The sequence below is a fragment of the Carcharodon carcharias genome, chromosome 28 (assembly GCF_017639515.1).
Source record: "Carcharodon carcharias isolate sCarCar2 chromosome 28, sCarCar2.pri, whole genome shotgun sequence".
NCBI lineage: Eukaryota > Metazoa > Chordata > Chondrichthyes > Lamniformes > Lamnidae > Carcharodon > Carcharodon carcharias.
Window position 1 is genome coordinate 2,699,820 of NC_054494.1, and position 16,589 is coordinate 2,716,408.

At 57.7% G+C, this 16,589-nt stretch overlaps 1 protein-coding gene across 1 annotated transcript in view; it reads right to left on the reverse strand.

The window, feature by feature from the left end:
* Positions 1 to 16,589, reverse strand: part of LOC121270902 (tetraspanin-14-like) — a 345,453-nt gene that overhangs the window by 146,212 nt on the left and 182,652 nt on the right. The window contains exon 2 of the mRNA XM_041176484.1: positions 5,751 to 5,801. Within this exon, the coding sequence (XP_041032418.1) occupies positions 5,751 to 5,801 (51 nt within the window). The remainder of the gene's footprint in view (positions 1 to 5,750; positions 5,802 to 16,589) is intronic.

The following is a 16,589-nucleotide window of genomic DNA, read 5'->3' on the forward strand; positions in this document are numbered from 1 at the left end:
CTTCCCCTCTACCCCACCCCCCCACTTCACCCCCCCACTTCCCCTCTCCCCCACCCCCCCACTTCACCTCCCCACTTCACCCCCCCACTTCCCCTCTCCCCCACCCCCCCACTTCACCTCCCCACTTCACCCCCCCACTTCCCCTCTACCCCACCCCCCCACTTCACCCCCCCACTTCCCCTCTCCCCCACCCCCCCACTTCACCCCCCCACTTCACCCCCTCGCTTCCCCTCTACCCCACCCCCCCACTTCACCCCCTCACTTCCCCTCTCCCCCACCCCCCCACTTCACCCCCCCACTTCACCCCCCCACTTCCCCTCTACCCCACCCCCCCACTTCACCCCCCCACTTCCCCTCTACCCCACCCCCCACTTCACCCCCCCACTTCCCCTCTACCCCACCCCCCACTTCACCCCCTCACTTCCCCTCTACCCCACCCCCCCACTTCACCCCCTCACTTCCCCTCTACCCCACCCCCTCACTTCCCCTCTACCCCACCCCCCACTTCACCCCCCCACTTCCCCTCTACCCCACCCCCCACTTCACCCCCTCACTTCCCCTCTACCCCACCCCCTCACTTCCCCTCTACCCCACCCCCCACTTCACCCCCCCACTTCCCCTCTACCCCACCCCCCACTTCACCCCACCCCACTTCCCCTCTACCCCACCCCCCCACTTCACCCCCTCACTTCCCCTCTACCCCACCCCCCCACTTCACCCCCTCACTTCCCCTCTACCCCACACCCCCACTTCACCCCCTCACTTCCCCTCTCCCCCACCCCCCCACTTCACCCCACCCCACTTCCCCTCTACCCCACCCCCCCACTTCCCCTCTACCCCACCCCCCCACTTCACCCCCTCACTTCCCCTCTACCCCACCCCCCCACTTCCCCTCTACCCCACCCCCCCACTTCACCCCCTCACTTCCCCTCTACCCCACCCCCCCACTTCACCCCACCCCACTTCCCCTCTACCCCACCCCCCCACTTCCCCTCTACCCCACCCCCCCACTTCACCCCCCCACTTCACCCCCCCCACTTCCCCTCTACCCCACCCCCCCACTTCCCCTCTACCCCACCCCCCCACTTCACCCCCTCACTTCCCCTCTCCCCCACCCCCCCACTTCACCCCACCCCACTTCCCCTCTACCCCACCTCCCCCACTTCCCCTCTACCCCACCCCCCCACTTCATCCCCCCCATTTCCCCTCTACCCCACCCCCCCACTTCCCCTCTACCCCACCCCCCCACTTCACCCCCTCACTTCCCCTCTACGCCAACCCCCCACTTCACCCCCTCACTTCACCCCCCCACTTCACCCCCTCACTTCCCCTCTACGCCACCCCCCCACTTCACCCCCCCACTTCACCCCCCCACTTCACCCCCTCACTTCCCCTCTACCCCACCCCCCCACTTCACCCCCCCACTTCACCCCCTCACTTCCCCTCCACCCCACCCCCACACTTCACCCCCTCACTTCCCCTCTACCCCACCCCCCCACTTCACCCCCCCACTTCCCCTCTACCCCACCCCCCCACTTCACCCCCCCACTTCACCTCTACCCCACCCCCCACTTCACCCCCCCACTTCACCCCCCCACTTCCCCTCTACCCCACCCCCCCACTTCACCCCCCCACTTCCCCTCTACCCCACCCCCCCACTTCACCCCCCCACTTCCCCTCTACGCCACCCCCCCACTTCACCCCCTCACTTCCCCTCTACCCCACCCCCCCACTTCCCCTCTACCCCACCCCCCACTTCACCCCCTCACTTCCCCTCTACCCCTCCCCCCCACTTCACCCCCCCACTTCCCCTCTACCCCACCCCCCCACTTCACCCCCCCACTTCCCCTCTACCCCACCCCCCCACTTCACCCCCTCACTTCACCCCCTCACTTCACCCCCCCACTTCACTCCCCCACTTCACTCCCCCACTTCCCCTCTACCCCACCCCCCCACTTCCCCTCTACCCCACCCCCCCACTTCCCCTCTACCACACCCCCCCACTTCACCCCCTCACTTCACCCCCCCACTTCCCCTCTACCCCACCCCCCACTTCACCCCCTCACTTCCCCTCTACCCCACCCCCTCACTTCCCCTCTACCCCACCCCCCCACTTCACCCCCCCACTTCCCCTCTACCCCACCCCCCCACTTCACCCCCCCACTTCACCCCCCTTCCCCTCTACCCCACCCCCTCACTTCCCCTCTACCCCACCCCCCCACTTCACCCCCTCACTTCCCCTCTACCCCACCCCCCCACTTCAACCCCTCACTTCCCCTCTACCCCACCCCCCCACTTCACCCCCTCACTTCCCCTCTACCCCACCCCCCCACTTCACACCCCACTTCCCCTCTACCCCACCCCCCCACTTCACACCCCACTTCCCCTCTACCCCACCCCCCCACTTCACCCCCCCACTTCACCTCTACCCCACCCCCCCACTTCACCCCCCCACTTCCCCTCTACCCCAACCCCCCACTTCACCCCCCCACTTCACCCCCCCACTTCACCCCCCCACTTCCCCTCTACCCCACCCCCCCACTTCACCCCCCCACTTCCCCTCTACCCCACCCCCCCACTTCACCCCCTCACTTCCCCTCTACCCCAGCCCCCCACTTCCCCTCTACCCCACCCCCTCACTTCCCCTCTACCCCACCCCCCCACTTCCCCTCTACCCCACCCCCCCACTTCACCCCCTCACTTCCCCTCTACCCCACCCCCCCACTTCACCCCCTCACTTCACCCCCCCACTTCCCCTCTACCCCACCCCCCCACTTCACCCCCCCACTTCCCCTCTACCCCACCCCCCCCACTTCCCCTCTACCCCACCCCCTCACTTCCCTCTACCCCACCCCCCCACTTCACCCCCTCACTTCACCCCCCCACTTCCCCTCTACCCCACCCCCCCACTTCACCCCCTCACTTCCCCTCTACCCCACCCCCCCACTTCACCCCCCACTTCCCCTCTACCCCACCCCCCCACTTCACCCCCCCACTTCACCCCCTCACTTCCCCTCTACCCCACCCCCCCACTTCACCCCCCCACTTCCCCTCTACCCCACCCCCCCCACTTCACCCCCCCCACTTCCCCTCTACCCCACCACCCCCACTTCCCCTCTACCCCACCCCCCCACTTCACCCCCTCACTTCCCCTCTACCCCACCCCCCCACTTCCCCTCTACCCCACCCCCCACTTCACCCCCTCACTTCCCCTCTACCCCACCCCCCCCACTTCACCCCCTCACTTCCCCTCTACCCCACCCCCTCACTTCCCCTCTACCCCACCCCCTCACTTCCCTCTACCCCACCCCCCCACTTCACCCCCTCACTTCCCCTCTACCCCACCCCCTCACTTCACCCCCTCACTTCCCCTCTACCCCACCCCCCCACTTCACCCCCTCACTTCCCCTCTACCCCACCCCCCCACTTCACCCCCTCACTTCCCCTCTACCCCACCCCCCCACTTCACCCCCTCACTTCCCCTCTACCCCACCCCCCCACTTCACCCCCTCACTTCCCCTCTACCCCACCCCCCCACTTCAACCCCTCACTTCCCCTCTACCACACCCCCCCACTTCACCCCCTCACTTCACCCCCCCACTTCCCCTCTACCCCACCCCCACTTCCCCTCTACCCCACCCCCCCACTTCACCCCCTCACTTCCCCTCTACCCCACCCCCTCACTTCCCCTCTACCCCACCCCCCCACTTCACCCCCCCCACTTCCCCTCTACCCCACCCCCCCACTTCACCCCCCCACTTCACCCCCCCACTTCCCCTCTACCCCACCCCCTCACTTCCCCTCTACCCCACCCCCCCACTTCACCCCCCCACTTCCCCTCTACCCCACCCCCTCACTTCCCCTCTACCCCACCCCCCCACTTCACCCCCCACTTCCCCTCTACCCCACCCCCTCACTTCCCCTCTACCCCACCCCCCCACTTCACCCCCCCACTTCCCCTCTACCCCACCCCCCCCACTTCACCTCTACCCCACCCCCCCACTTCACCCCCCCACTTCCCCTCTACCCCACCCCCCCCACTTCACCCCCCCACTTCACCCCCCCACTTCCCCTCTACCCCACCCCCCCACTTCACCCCCCCACTTCCCCTCTACCCCACCCCCCCACTTCACCCCCTCACTTCCCCTCTACCCCACCCCCCCACTTCCCCTCTACCCCACCCCCTCACTTCCCCTCTACCCCACCCCCCCACTTCCCCTCTACCCCACCCCCCCACTTCACCCCCTCACTTCCCCTCTACCCCACCCCCCCACTTCACCCCCTCACTTCACCCCCCCACTTCCCCTCTACCCCACCCCCCCCACTTCACCCCCCCACTTCCCCTCTACCCCACCCCCTCACTCCCCCTCTACCCCACCCCCTCACTTCACCCCCTCACTTCACCCCCCCACTTCCCCTCTACCCCACCCCCCCACTTCACCCCCCCACTTCCCCTCTACCCCACCCCCCCACTTCACCCCCCCACTTCACCCCCCCACTTCCCCTCTACCCCACCCCCCCACTTCCCCTCTACCCCACCCCCCCACTTCACCCCCTCACTTCACCCCCCCACTTCCCCTCTACCCCACCCCCCCACTTCACCCCCTCACTTCACCCCCCCACTTCCCCTCTACCCCACCCCCCCACTTCCCCTCTACCCCACCCCCCCACTTCACCCCCTCACTTCCCCTCTACCCCACCCCCCACACTTCACCCCCTCACTTCCCCTCTACCCCACCCCCTCACTTCCCCTCTACCCCACCCCCTCACTTCCCCTCTACCCCACCCCCCCACTTCACCCCCTCACTTCCCCTCTACCCCACCCCCTCACTTCACCCCCTCACTTCCCCTCGACCCCACCCCCCCACTTCACCCCCTCACTTCCCCTCTACCCCACTCCCTCACTTCACCCCCTCACTTCCCCTCTACCCCACCCCCCCACTTCACCCCCTCACTTCCCCTCTACCCCACCCCCCCACTTCACCCCCCCACTTCCCCTCTACCCCACCCCCCCCACTTCACCCCCCCACTTCCCCTCTACCCCACCCCCCCACTTCACCCCCTCACTTCCCCTCTACCCCACCCCCCCACTTCACCTCTACCCCACCCCCCACTTCACCCCCCCACTTCACCCCCTCACTTCCCCTCTACCCCACCCCCCCACTTCACCCCCCCACTTCACCCCCTCACTTCCCCTCTACCCCACCCCCCCACTTCACCCCCTCACTTCCCCTCTACCCCACCCCCCCACTTCCCCTCTACCCCACCCCCCACTTCACCCCCCCACTTCCCCTCTACCCCACCCCCCCACTTCACCCCCTTACTTCCCTTCTCCCCCCACCCCCCCCACATCCCTCCACTCAGACCAGACACCAGACTGGGTTCAAACCCTGTTGCAGGAGATTCTCACTGAAGCTGCAGAACAGGAACATTTTAGTGAGGGATGGGAGTTGAGGGGATGCAGAGAACAGTGTTGGCTTCATTATACACGTATGAACAGGAGGCTTCATTTACCAGGCAGCACTGAAGCACGGTACCACCCTCAGCCTCGTGTGAAAACAGTAAACTTCGCTGAAATCCCAGCTACACCACGTTCCACGCGCTCAGATATCTACTCCATGGTTCTGATGAAAGATCACCGAGCTGTGAACGTGGTTTCTCTCTCGAGAGTTGCTGCCTGACCTGCTGAGTATTTCCAGCATTTTCTCTTTGTATGTTAGCCCTGAGCTGCTGGAGTCAGGAATTCTTACCTTTTCATTCCAGGCCCAGAAAGTGATGGCGAGAAGTCCACCTCCAGCGATCTGCAAGAGAGAGGAAACAAGATTCCATCAGAAGCCAGCGCAGTTTAGCAGCGACATTTATGCAGTTGGCTCCATGGTTGTGTGGTTAGAGCACTCGCCCTGTAAACTAGGGCTTACAAGTTCAACCCTTCCTGGGGCCAATGATCGAGGCGTAGCTGATAATACAAAGCTCAGTGGGAGGATAAGATGCAGGGAGACCACATCTGGAATAACATGTGGTGAGGTGATGGCAGAGTGGTGTTGTCACTGGAACATTCCCAACTAGGTGCCTGCGTGCAAATCCCACCACTTCCAGGGAAGGTGGTAGAATGTGAATTCAATAAAAATCTGGAAGGACTGATGAAGACCATGAATCCAGTGCCAATTGTTGTAAAAACTAATGTCCTTTAGGTGGGAAATCTGCTGTCCTCTGACCTAGTTAATTCTCTGCAAGGTCACTGAACATACATAAGAAGGAAATAGATAGATTTCAACATTCGAAAGGCACCAAGGGACAAGTGGAGAGAACGGGAGGAGAGCGATGAGATAGAGGACCAGCCATGATCATATTGAATGGCGGAGGAGGCTAGAAGGGCCGAATGGCCTACTCGGGCTCTTACTTCATCTGCAATTTCTACAAATAAATTTCTCTTAAAATCGTAAATATTAGCCGACTTTTGAAAACTCATCAGAGGGGAAGGAGATTAGAAGAGAATATCAAACACACCCAGCACTCTCTACACCGTCCCCATCAAACACACCCAGCACTCTCTACACCCTCCCCATCAAAAACACCCAGCACTCTCTACACCGTCCCCATCAAACACACCCAGCACTCTCTACACCGTCATCATCAAGCACACCCAGCAGTCTCTACACCGTCCCCATCAAACACACCCAGCACTCTCTACACCATCCCCATCAAACACACTCAGGACTCTCTACACCGTCCCCATCAAGCACTCCCAAAATTATCTAAACCGCCCACATAAAACACACCCAGGACTCTACACAGTCCCCATCAAACGCTCCCAGCACTCTCTACACCGTCCCCCTCAAACACTCCCAGCACTCTCTACACCGTCCACATCAAACACAACCAGGACTCTACACCGTCCCCATAAAACACACCCAGCATTATCTACACCCTCCCCATCAAACACTCCCAGCACTCTCTACACCGTCCCCATCAAACACTCCCAGCACTCTCTACACCATCCCCATCAAACACTCCCAGCACTCTCTAAGCCGTCCCCATCAAAAACACCCAGCACTCTCTACACCGTCCCCATCAAACACTCCCAGCACTCTCTACACCCGTCCCCATCAAACACTCCCAGCACTCTCTACACCATCCCCATCAAACACTCCCAGCACTCTCTAAGCCGTCCCCATCAAAAACACCCAGCACTCTCTACACCGTCCCCATCAAAAACACCCAGCACTCTCTACACCGTCTCCATCAAAAACACCCAGCACTCTCTACACCGTCCCCATCAAACGCTCCCAGCATTCTCTACACCGTCCCCAACAAACACACCGAGCACTCTCTACACCGTCCCCATCAAACACTCCCAGCACTCTCTACACCGTCCCCATCAAACACACCGAGCACTCTCTACACCGTCCCCATCAAACACACCCAGCTCTCTCTACACCGTCCCCATCAAACACACCCAGCACTCTCTACGCCATCCCCATCAAACACATCCAGCACTCTCTATACCGTCCCCATCAAGCACTCCCAGCACTCTCTACACACTCCCCATCAAACACACCCAGCACTCTCTACACCATCCCCATCAAACACACCCAGCACTCTCTACACCGTCCCCAACAAACACACCCAGCACTGTCTACACCGTCCCCATCAAACACTCGCAGAACAGGTACAGGACGGGTTAGATACAGAACAAAGCTCCCTCTTCACTGTCCCCATCAAACACTCCCAGAACAGGTGCAGAACGGGGTTAGATACAGAGTAAAGGTCCCTCTGCACTGTCCTCATCAAACACTACCAGGATAGGTACAGCACGAGGTTAGATAGAGAGTAAAGCACCCTCTACACCGTCCCCATCAAACACACCCAGCACGCTCTACACAGTCCCCATCAAACGCTCCCAGCACTCTCTACACCGTCCCAATCAAACACACCCAGCATTCTCTACACCGTCCCCATAAAACACACCCAGCACTCTCTACACCGTCCCCATCAAACACACCCAGCAGTCTCTACACCGTCCCCATCAAACACACCCAGCACTCTCTACACCATCCCCATCAAACACACACAGCACTCTCTACACCATCCCCATCAAACACACTCAGGACTCTCTACACCGTCCCCATCAAGCACTCCCAAAATTATCTAAACCGCCCACATAAAACACACCCAGGACTCTACACAGTCCCCATCAAACGCTCCCAGCACTCTCTACACCGTCCCAATCAAACACACCCAGCATTCTCTACACCGTCCCCATCAAACACACCCAGCACTCTCTACACCGTCCCCCTCAAACACTCCCAGCACTCTCTACACCGTCCACATCAAACATAACCAGGACTCTACACCGTCCCCATAAAACACACCCAGCATTATCTACACCCTCCCCATCAAACACTCCCAGCACTCTCTACACCGTCCCCATCAAACACTCGCAGAACAGGTACAGGACGGGTTAGATACAGAACAAAGCTCCCTCTTCACTGTCCCCATCAAACACTCCCAGAACAGGTGCAGAACGGGGTTAGATACAGAGTAAAGGTCCCTCTGCACTGTCCTCATCAAACACTACCAGGATAGGTACAGCACGAGGTTAGATAGAGAGTAAAGCACCCTCTACACCGTCCCCATCAAACACACCCAGCACGCTCTACACAGTCCCCATCAAACGCTCCCAGCACTCTCTACACCGTCCCAATCAAACACACCCAGCATTCTCTACACCGTCCCCATAAAACACACCCAGCACTCTCTACACCGTCCCCATCAAACACACCCAGCAGTCTCTACACCGTCCCCATCAAACACACCCAGCACTCTCTACACCATCCCCATCAAACACACACAGCACTCTCTACACCATCCCCATCAAACACACTCAGGACTCTCTACACCGTCCCCATCAAGCACTCCCAAAATTATCTAAACCGCCCACATAAAACACACCCAGGACTCTACACAGTCCCCATCAAACGCTCCCAGCACTCTCTACACCGTCCCAATCAAACACACCCAGCATTCTCTACACCGTCCCCATCAAACACACCCAGCACTCTCTACACCGTCCCCCTCAAACACTCCCAGCACTCTCTACACCGTGCACATCAAACATAACCAGGACTCTACACCGTCCCCATAAAACACACCCAGCATTATCTACACCCTCCCCATCAAACACTCCCAGCACTCTCTACACCGTCCCCATCAAACACTCCCAGCACTCTCTACACCATCCCCATCAAACACTCCCAGCACTCTCTAAGCCGTCCCCATCAAAAACACCCAGCACTCTCTACACCGTCCCCATCAAACACTCCCAGCACTCTCTACACCATCCCCATCAAACACTCCCAGCACTCTCTAAGCCGTCCCCATCAAAAACACCCAGCACTCTCTACACCGTCCCCATCAAAAACACCCAGCACTCTCTACACCGTCTCCATCAAAAACACCCAGCACTCTCTACACCGTCCCCATCAAACGCTCCCAGCATTCTCTACACCGTCCCCATCAAACACTCCCAGCACTCTCTACACCGTCCCCATCAAACACACCGAGCACTCTCTACACCGTCCCCATCAAACACACCCAGCTCTCTCTACACCGTCCCCATCAAACACACCCAGCACTCTCTACGCCATCCCCATCAAACACACCCAGCACTCTCTATACCGTCCCCATCAAGCACTCCCAGCACTCTCTACACACTCCCCATCAAACACACCCAGCACTCTCTACACCATCCCCATCAAACACACCCAGCACTCTCTACACCGTCCCCAACAAACACACCCAGCACTCTCTACACCGTCCCCATCAAACACTCGCAGAACAGGTACAGGACGGGTTAGATACAGAACAAAGCTCCCTCTTCACTGTCCCCATCAAACACTCCCAGAACAGGTGCAGAACGGGGTTAGATACAGAGTAAAGGTCCCTCTGCACTGTCCTCATCAAACACTACCAGGATAGGTACAGCACGAGGTTAGATAGAGAGTAAAGCACCCTCTACACCGTCCCCATCAAACACACCCAGCACGCTCTACACCGTCCCCATCAAACACTCCCAGCACACTCTACACCGTCCCCATCAAACACACCCAGCACTCTCTACACCATCCCCAACAAACACACCCAGCACTCTCTACACCGTCCCCAACAAACACTCCCAGCACTCTCTACACCGTCCCCATCAAACACACCCAGCACTCTCTACACCATCCCCAACAAACGCTCCCAGCACTCACTACACAGTCCCCATCAAAAACTCCCGGCATTCTCTACACTGTCCCCATCAAACACACCCAGCACTCTCTACACCGTCCCCAGAAAACACACCCAGCATTCTCTACACCGTCCCCATCAAAAACACCCAGCACTCTCTACACCGTCCCCATCAAACACACCCAGCACTATATACACCGTCCCCATCAAACACACCCAGCAGTCTCTACACCGTCCCCATCAAACACACCCAGCACTCTCTACACCATCCCCATCAAACACACTCAGCACTCTCTACACCATCCCCATCAAACACACTCAGGACTCTCTACACCCTCCCCATCAAAAACACCCAGCACTCTCTACACCGTCCCCATCAAACACACCCAGCACTATATACACCGTCCCCATCAAACACACCCAGCAGTCTCTACACCGTCCCCATCAAACACACCCAGCACTCTCTACACCATCCCCATCAAACACACTCAGCAATCTCTACACCATCCCCATCAAACACACTCAGGACTCTCTACACCGTCCCCATCAAGCACTCCCAAAATTATCTAAACCGCCCACATAAAACACACCCAGGACTCTACACCGTCCCCATCAAACACACCCAGCACTCTCTACACCGCCCCCATCAAACACTCCCGGCACTCTCCACACCGTACCCATCAAACACTCCCAGCACTCTCCACACCGTCCCCATCAAGCATTCTCATCACTCTCTACATCGTCCCCATCAAACACTCGCAGAACAGGTACAGGACGGGGTTAGATATAGAATAAAGCTCGCTCTTCACTGTCCCCATCAAACACTCCCAGGACAGGTGCAGCACCTGGTTAGATACAGAGTAAAGGCCCCTCTATACTGTCCCCATCAAACACTCCCAGCACTCTCTTCACTGTCCCCATCAAACACACACAGCAATCTCTACACCGACCCAACCAAACACACCCAGCACTCTCTACACCGTCCCCATCAAACACACCCAGCACTCTCTACACCGTCCCCATCAAACACACCCAGCACACTCTACACCGTCCACATCAAACACACCCAGCACTCTCTACACCGTCCCCATCAAACACACCCAGCACTCTCCACACTGTCCCCATCAAACACACCCAGCACTCTCTACACCGTCCCCATCAAACACACCCAGCACTCTCTACACCATCCGCATCAAACACACCCAGCACTCTCTACACCGTCACCATCAAACACTCCCAGCACTCCCAACACTGTCCCCATCAAACACATCCAGCACTCTCTTCACCGTCCACATCAAGCATTCTCAGCACTCTCTACATCGTCCCCATCAAATACTCACAGAAGGGGTACAGGACGGGGTTAGATACAGAATAAAGCTACCTCTTCACTGTCCCCATCAAACACTCCCCGGACAGGTACAGCACGAAGTTAGATACAGAGTAAAGGTCCCTCTACACCCTACCCATCAAACACACCCAGCACTCTCTACACCGTCCCCATCAAACACACCCAGCATTCTCTACACCGTCCCCATCAAACACACCCAGCACTCTCGACACCGTCCCCATCAAACACACCCAGCACTCTCTACACCGTCCCCATCAAACACACCCAGCACTCTCTACACCGTCCCTAACAAACATATCCAGCACTCTCTACACCGTCCCCATCAAACACACCCAGCACTCTCTACACCGTCCCCATCCAACACACCTAGCACTCTCTACACCGCCCCATCAAACACACCCAGCACTCTCTACACCGTCCACAACAAACACACCCAGCACTCTCTACACCGTCCCCAACAAACATACCCAGCACTCTCTACACCCTCCCAATCAAACACACCCAGCACTCTCTACACCGTCCCCATCAAACATTCCCAAAACTCTCTACACCGTCCCCATCAAACACACCCAGCACTCGTTACACCGTCCCCATCAAACACACCCAGCACTTTCTACACCGTCCCCATCAAACACACCCAGCACTCTCTACACCGTCCCCATCAAACACACCCAGCACTATCTACACCGTCCCCATCAAACACATCCAGCACTCTCTACACCGTCCCCATCAAACACACCCAGCACTCTCTACACCCTCCCCATCAAACACACCCAGCACTCTCTACACCGTCCCCATCAAACACACCCAGCACTCTCTACACCGTCCCCAACAAACACTCCCAGCACTCTCTACACCGTCCCCATTAAACACACCTAGCACTCTCTACATCGTCCCCAACAAACCCTCCCAGCACTTTCTACACGGTCCCCATCAACACACCCAGCACTCTCTACACCATCCCCATCAAACACACCCAGCAATCTCTACACCGTCCCCAACAAACACACCCAGCACTCTCTACACCGTCCCCATCAAACACACCCAGCACTCTCTACATCGTCCCCATTAAACACACCCAGCATTCTCTACACCGTCCCCATAAAACACACCCAGCACTCTCTACACCGTCCCCATCAAACACACCCAGCACTCTCTACATCGTCCCCATCAAACACTCGCAGAACAGGTACAGGACGGGGTTGGATACAGAATAAAGCTCGCTCTTCACTGTCCCCATCAAACACTCCCAGGACAGGTGCAGCACAGGGTTAGATACAGAGTAAAGGCCCCTCTATACTGTCCCCATCAAACACTCCCAGCACTCTCTACACTGTCCCCATCAAACACACACAGCACTCTCTACACCGTCCCAATGAAACACACCCTGCACTCTCTACACCCTCCCCATCAAACACACCCAGCACCCTCTCCACCGTCCCCATCAAACACACCCAGCATTCTCTACACCGTCCCCATCAAACACACCCAGCACTCTCTACACCGTCCCCAACAAACATACCCAGCACTCTCTACACCATCCCCATCAAACACACCCAGCACTCTCTACACCGTCCCCATCAGACACACCCAGCACTCTCTACACCGTCCCCATCAAACACACCCAGCACTCTCTACATCGTCCCCATCCAACACACCCAGCATTCTCTACACAGTCCCCAACAAACACACCCAGCAATCGCTACACCGTCCCCATCAAATACACCCAGCACTCTCTACACCATCCCCATCAAACACTCCCAGCACTCTCTACACCGTCCCCAACAAACACACCCAGCACTCTCTACACCGTCCCAATCAAACACACCCAGCACTCTCTACACCATCCCCATCAAACACACCCAGCAATCTCTACACCGTCCACGTCAAACACACCCAGCACTCTCTACACCGTCCCCATCAAACACACCCAGCACTCTCTACACCGTCCCCATCAAACACACCCAGCACTCTCTACACCGTCCCCATCAAACACACCCAGCACTCTCTACACCGTCCCCATCAAACACACCCAGCACTCTCTCCACCGTCCCCATCAAACACACCCAGCACTCTCTACACCGTCCACATCAAACACACCCAGCACTCTCTACACCGTCCCCATCAAACACACCCAGTACTCTCTACACCGTCCCCATCAAACACAAACAGCACTCTCTACACCTTCCCCATCAAACACTCCCAGCACTCTCTAAACCGTCCCAATCAAACACACCCAGCACTCTCTACACCGTCCCCATCAAACACACACAGCACTCTCTACACCGGCCCCATCAAACAAACCCAGCACTCTCTACACCGTCCCCATCAAACACACCCAGCACTCTCTACACCGTCCCCATCAAACACACCCAGCACTCTCTACACGGTCCCCATCAAACACACCCAGCACTCTCTACAACGTCCCCATCAAACACTCCCAGCACTCTCTACACCGTCCCCATCAAACACACCAAGCACTCTCTACACCGTCCCCATCAAACACACCCAGCACTCTCTACACTGTCCCCATCAAACACTCCCAGCACTCTCCACACCGTCCCCATCAAACACTCCCAGTACTCTCTACACCGTCCCCATCAAGCATTCTCAGCACACTCTACATCGTCCCCATCAAACACTCGCAGAACAGGTACAGGATGGGGTAAGATACAGAATAAAGCTCGCTCTTCACTGTCCCCATCAAACACTCCCACGACAGGGGCAGCACGGGGTTAGATATAGAGTAAAGGCCCCTCTATACTGTCCCCATCAAACACTCCCAGCACTCTCTACACTGTCCCCATCAAACACACACAGCACTCTCTACACCGTCCCAATCAAACACACACAGCACTCTCTACATCATGCCCATCATACACACCCAGCACTCTCTACACCGTCCCCATTAAACACACCCAGCACTCTCTACATCGTCCCCATCAAACACACGCAGCACTCTGTACACCGTCCCCATCAAACGCACCCAGCACTCTCTACACTGTACCCATCAAACACACCCAGCACTCTCTACACCGTCCCCATCAAACACACCCAGCACTCTCTACACCGTCCGCATCAAACACACCCAGCACTCTCTACACCGTCCCCATCAAACGCTCCCAGCATTCTCTACACCGTCCCCATCAAACACACCCAGCACTCTCTACACCGTCCCCATCAAACACACCCAGCTCTCTCTACACCGTCCCCATCAAACACACCCAGCACTCTCTACACCGTCCCCATCAAACACACCCAGCACTCTCTACACCGTCCCCATCAAACACACCAAGCTCTCTCTACACCGTCCCCATCAAACACACCCAGCACTCTCTACACAGTCCCCATCAAACACACCCAGCACTCTCTACACCGTCCCCATCAAACACACCCAGCACTCTCTACACCGTCCCCATCAAACACACCCAGCACTCTCTACACCGTCCCCATCAAACACACCCAGCACTCTCTACACCGTCCCCACCAAACACACCAAGCACTCTCTACACCATCCCCATCAAACACACCCAGCACTCTCTACACCGTCCCCAAAAAACACACCCAGCACTCTCTACACCGTCCCGATCAAACACTCGCAGAACATGTACAGGACGGGATTAGATACAGAGTAAAGGTCCCTCTGCACTGTCCTCATCAAACACTCCCAGGACAGGTACAGCACGAGGTTAGATAAAGAGTAAAGCTCCCTCTACACCGTCCCCATCAAAGACACCCAGTACTCTCTACACCGTCCCCATCAAACACACCCAGCACTCTGTACACCGTCCCCATCAAACACTCCCAGCACTCTCTACACCATCCCCATCAAACACACCCAGCACTCTCTACACCGTCCCCAACAAACACTCCCAGCACTCTCTACACCGACCCCATCAAACACACCCAGCACTCTCTACACCATCCCCAACAAACGCTCCCAGCACTCACTACACAGTCCCCATCAAACACTCCCGGCATTCTCTACACCGACCCCATCAAACACACCCAGCACTCTCTACACCGTCCCCAGCAAACATACCCAGCATTCTCTACAATGTCCCCATCAATCACACCCAGCACTCTCCAGAACGTCCCCATCAAACACTCCCAGCACTCTCTACATCGTCCCCATCAAACACTCCCAGCACTCTCTACACCGTCTCCATCAAACACACCCAGCACTCTCTACACCGTCCCCATCAAACATGCCCAGCAGTCTCTACACCGTCCCCATCAAACACTCCCAGCACTATCTACACCGTCCCCAACAAACACACCCAGCACTCTCTACACCGTGCCCATCAAACACACATAGCACTCTCTACATCGTCCCCAACAAACCCTCCCAGCACTCTCTACACCGTCCCCATCAAACACACCCAGCACTCTCTACACCATCCCCATCAAACACACCCAGCAATCTCTACACGGTCCACGTCAAACACACCCAGCACTCTCGACACCGTCCCCATCAAACACACCCAGCACTCTCTACACTGTCCCCATCAAACACACCCAGCACTCTCTACACCGTCCGCATCAAACAAACCCAGCACTCTCTACACCATCCCCATCAAACACACCCAGCACTCACTACATCGTCCCCATCAAACACATCCAGCACTCTCTACACTGTCCCCATCAAACACTCCCAGCACTCTCTACACCATCCCCATCAAACACACCCAGCACTTTCTACACCATCCCCATCAAACACACCCAACACTGTCTACACCGTCCCCATCAAACACTCCCAGCACTCTCCACACCGTCCCCATCAAACACTCCCAGCACTCTCCACACCGTCCCCATCAAACACTCCCAGCACTCTCTACAACGTCCCCATCAAGCATTCTCAGCAGTCACTACACCGTCCCCATCAAACACTCGCAGAATAGGTACAGGACGGGGTTGGATACAGAGTAAAGGCTCCTCGATACTGTCCCCATCAAACAATCCCAGCACTCTCTATACTGTCCCCATCAAACACACACAGCACTCTCTACAC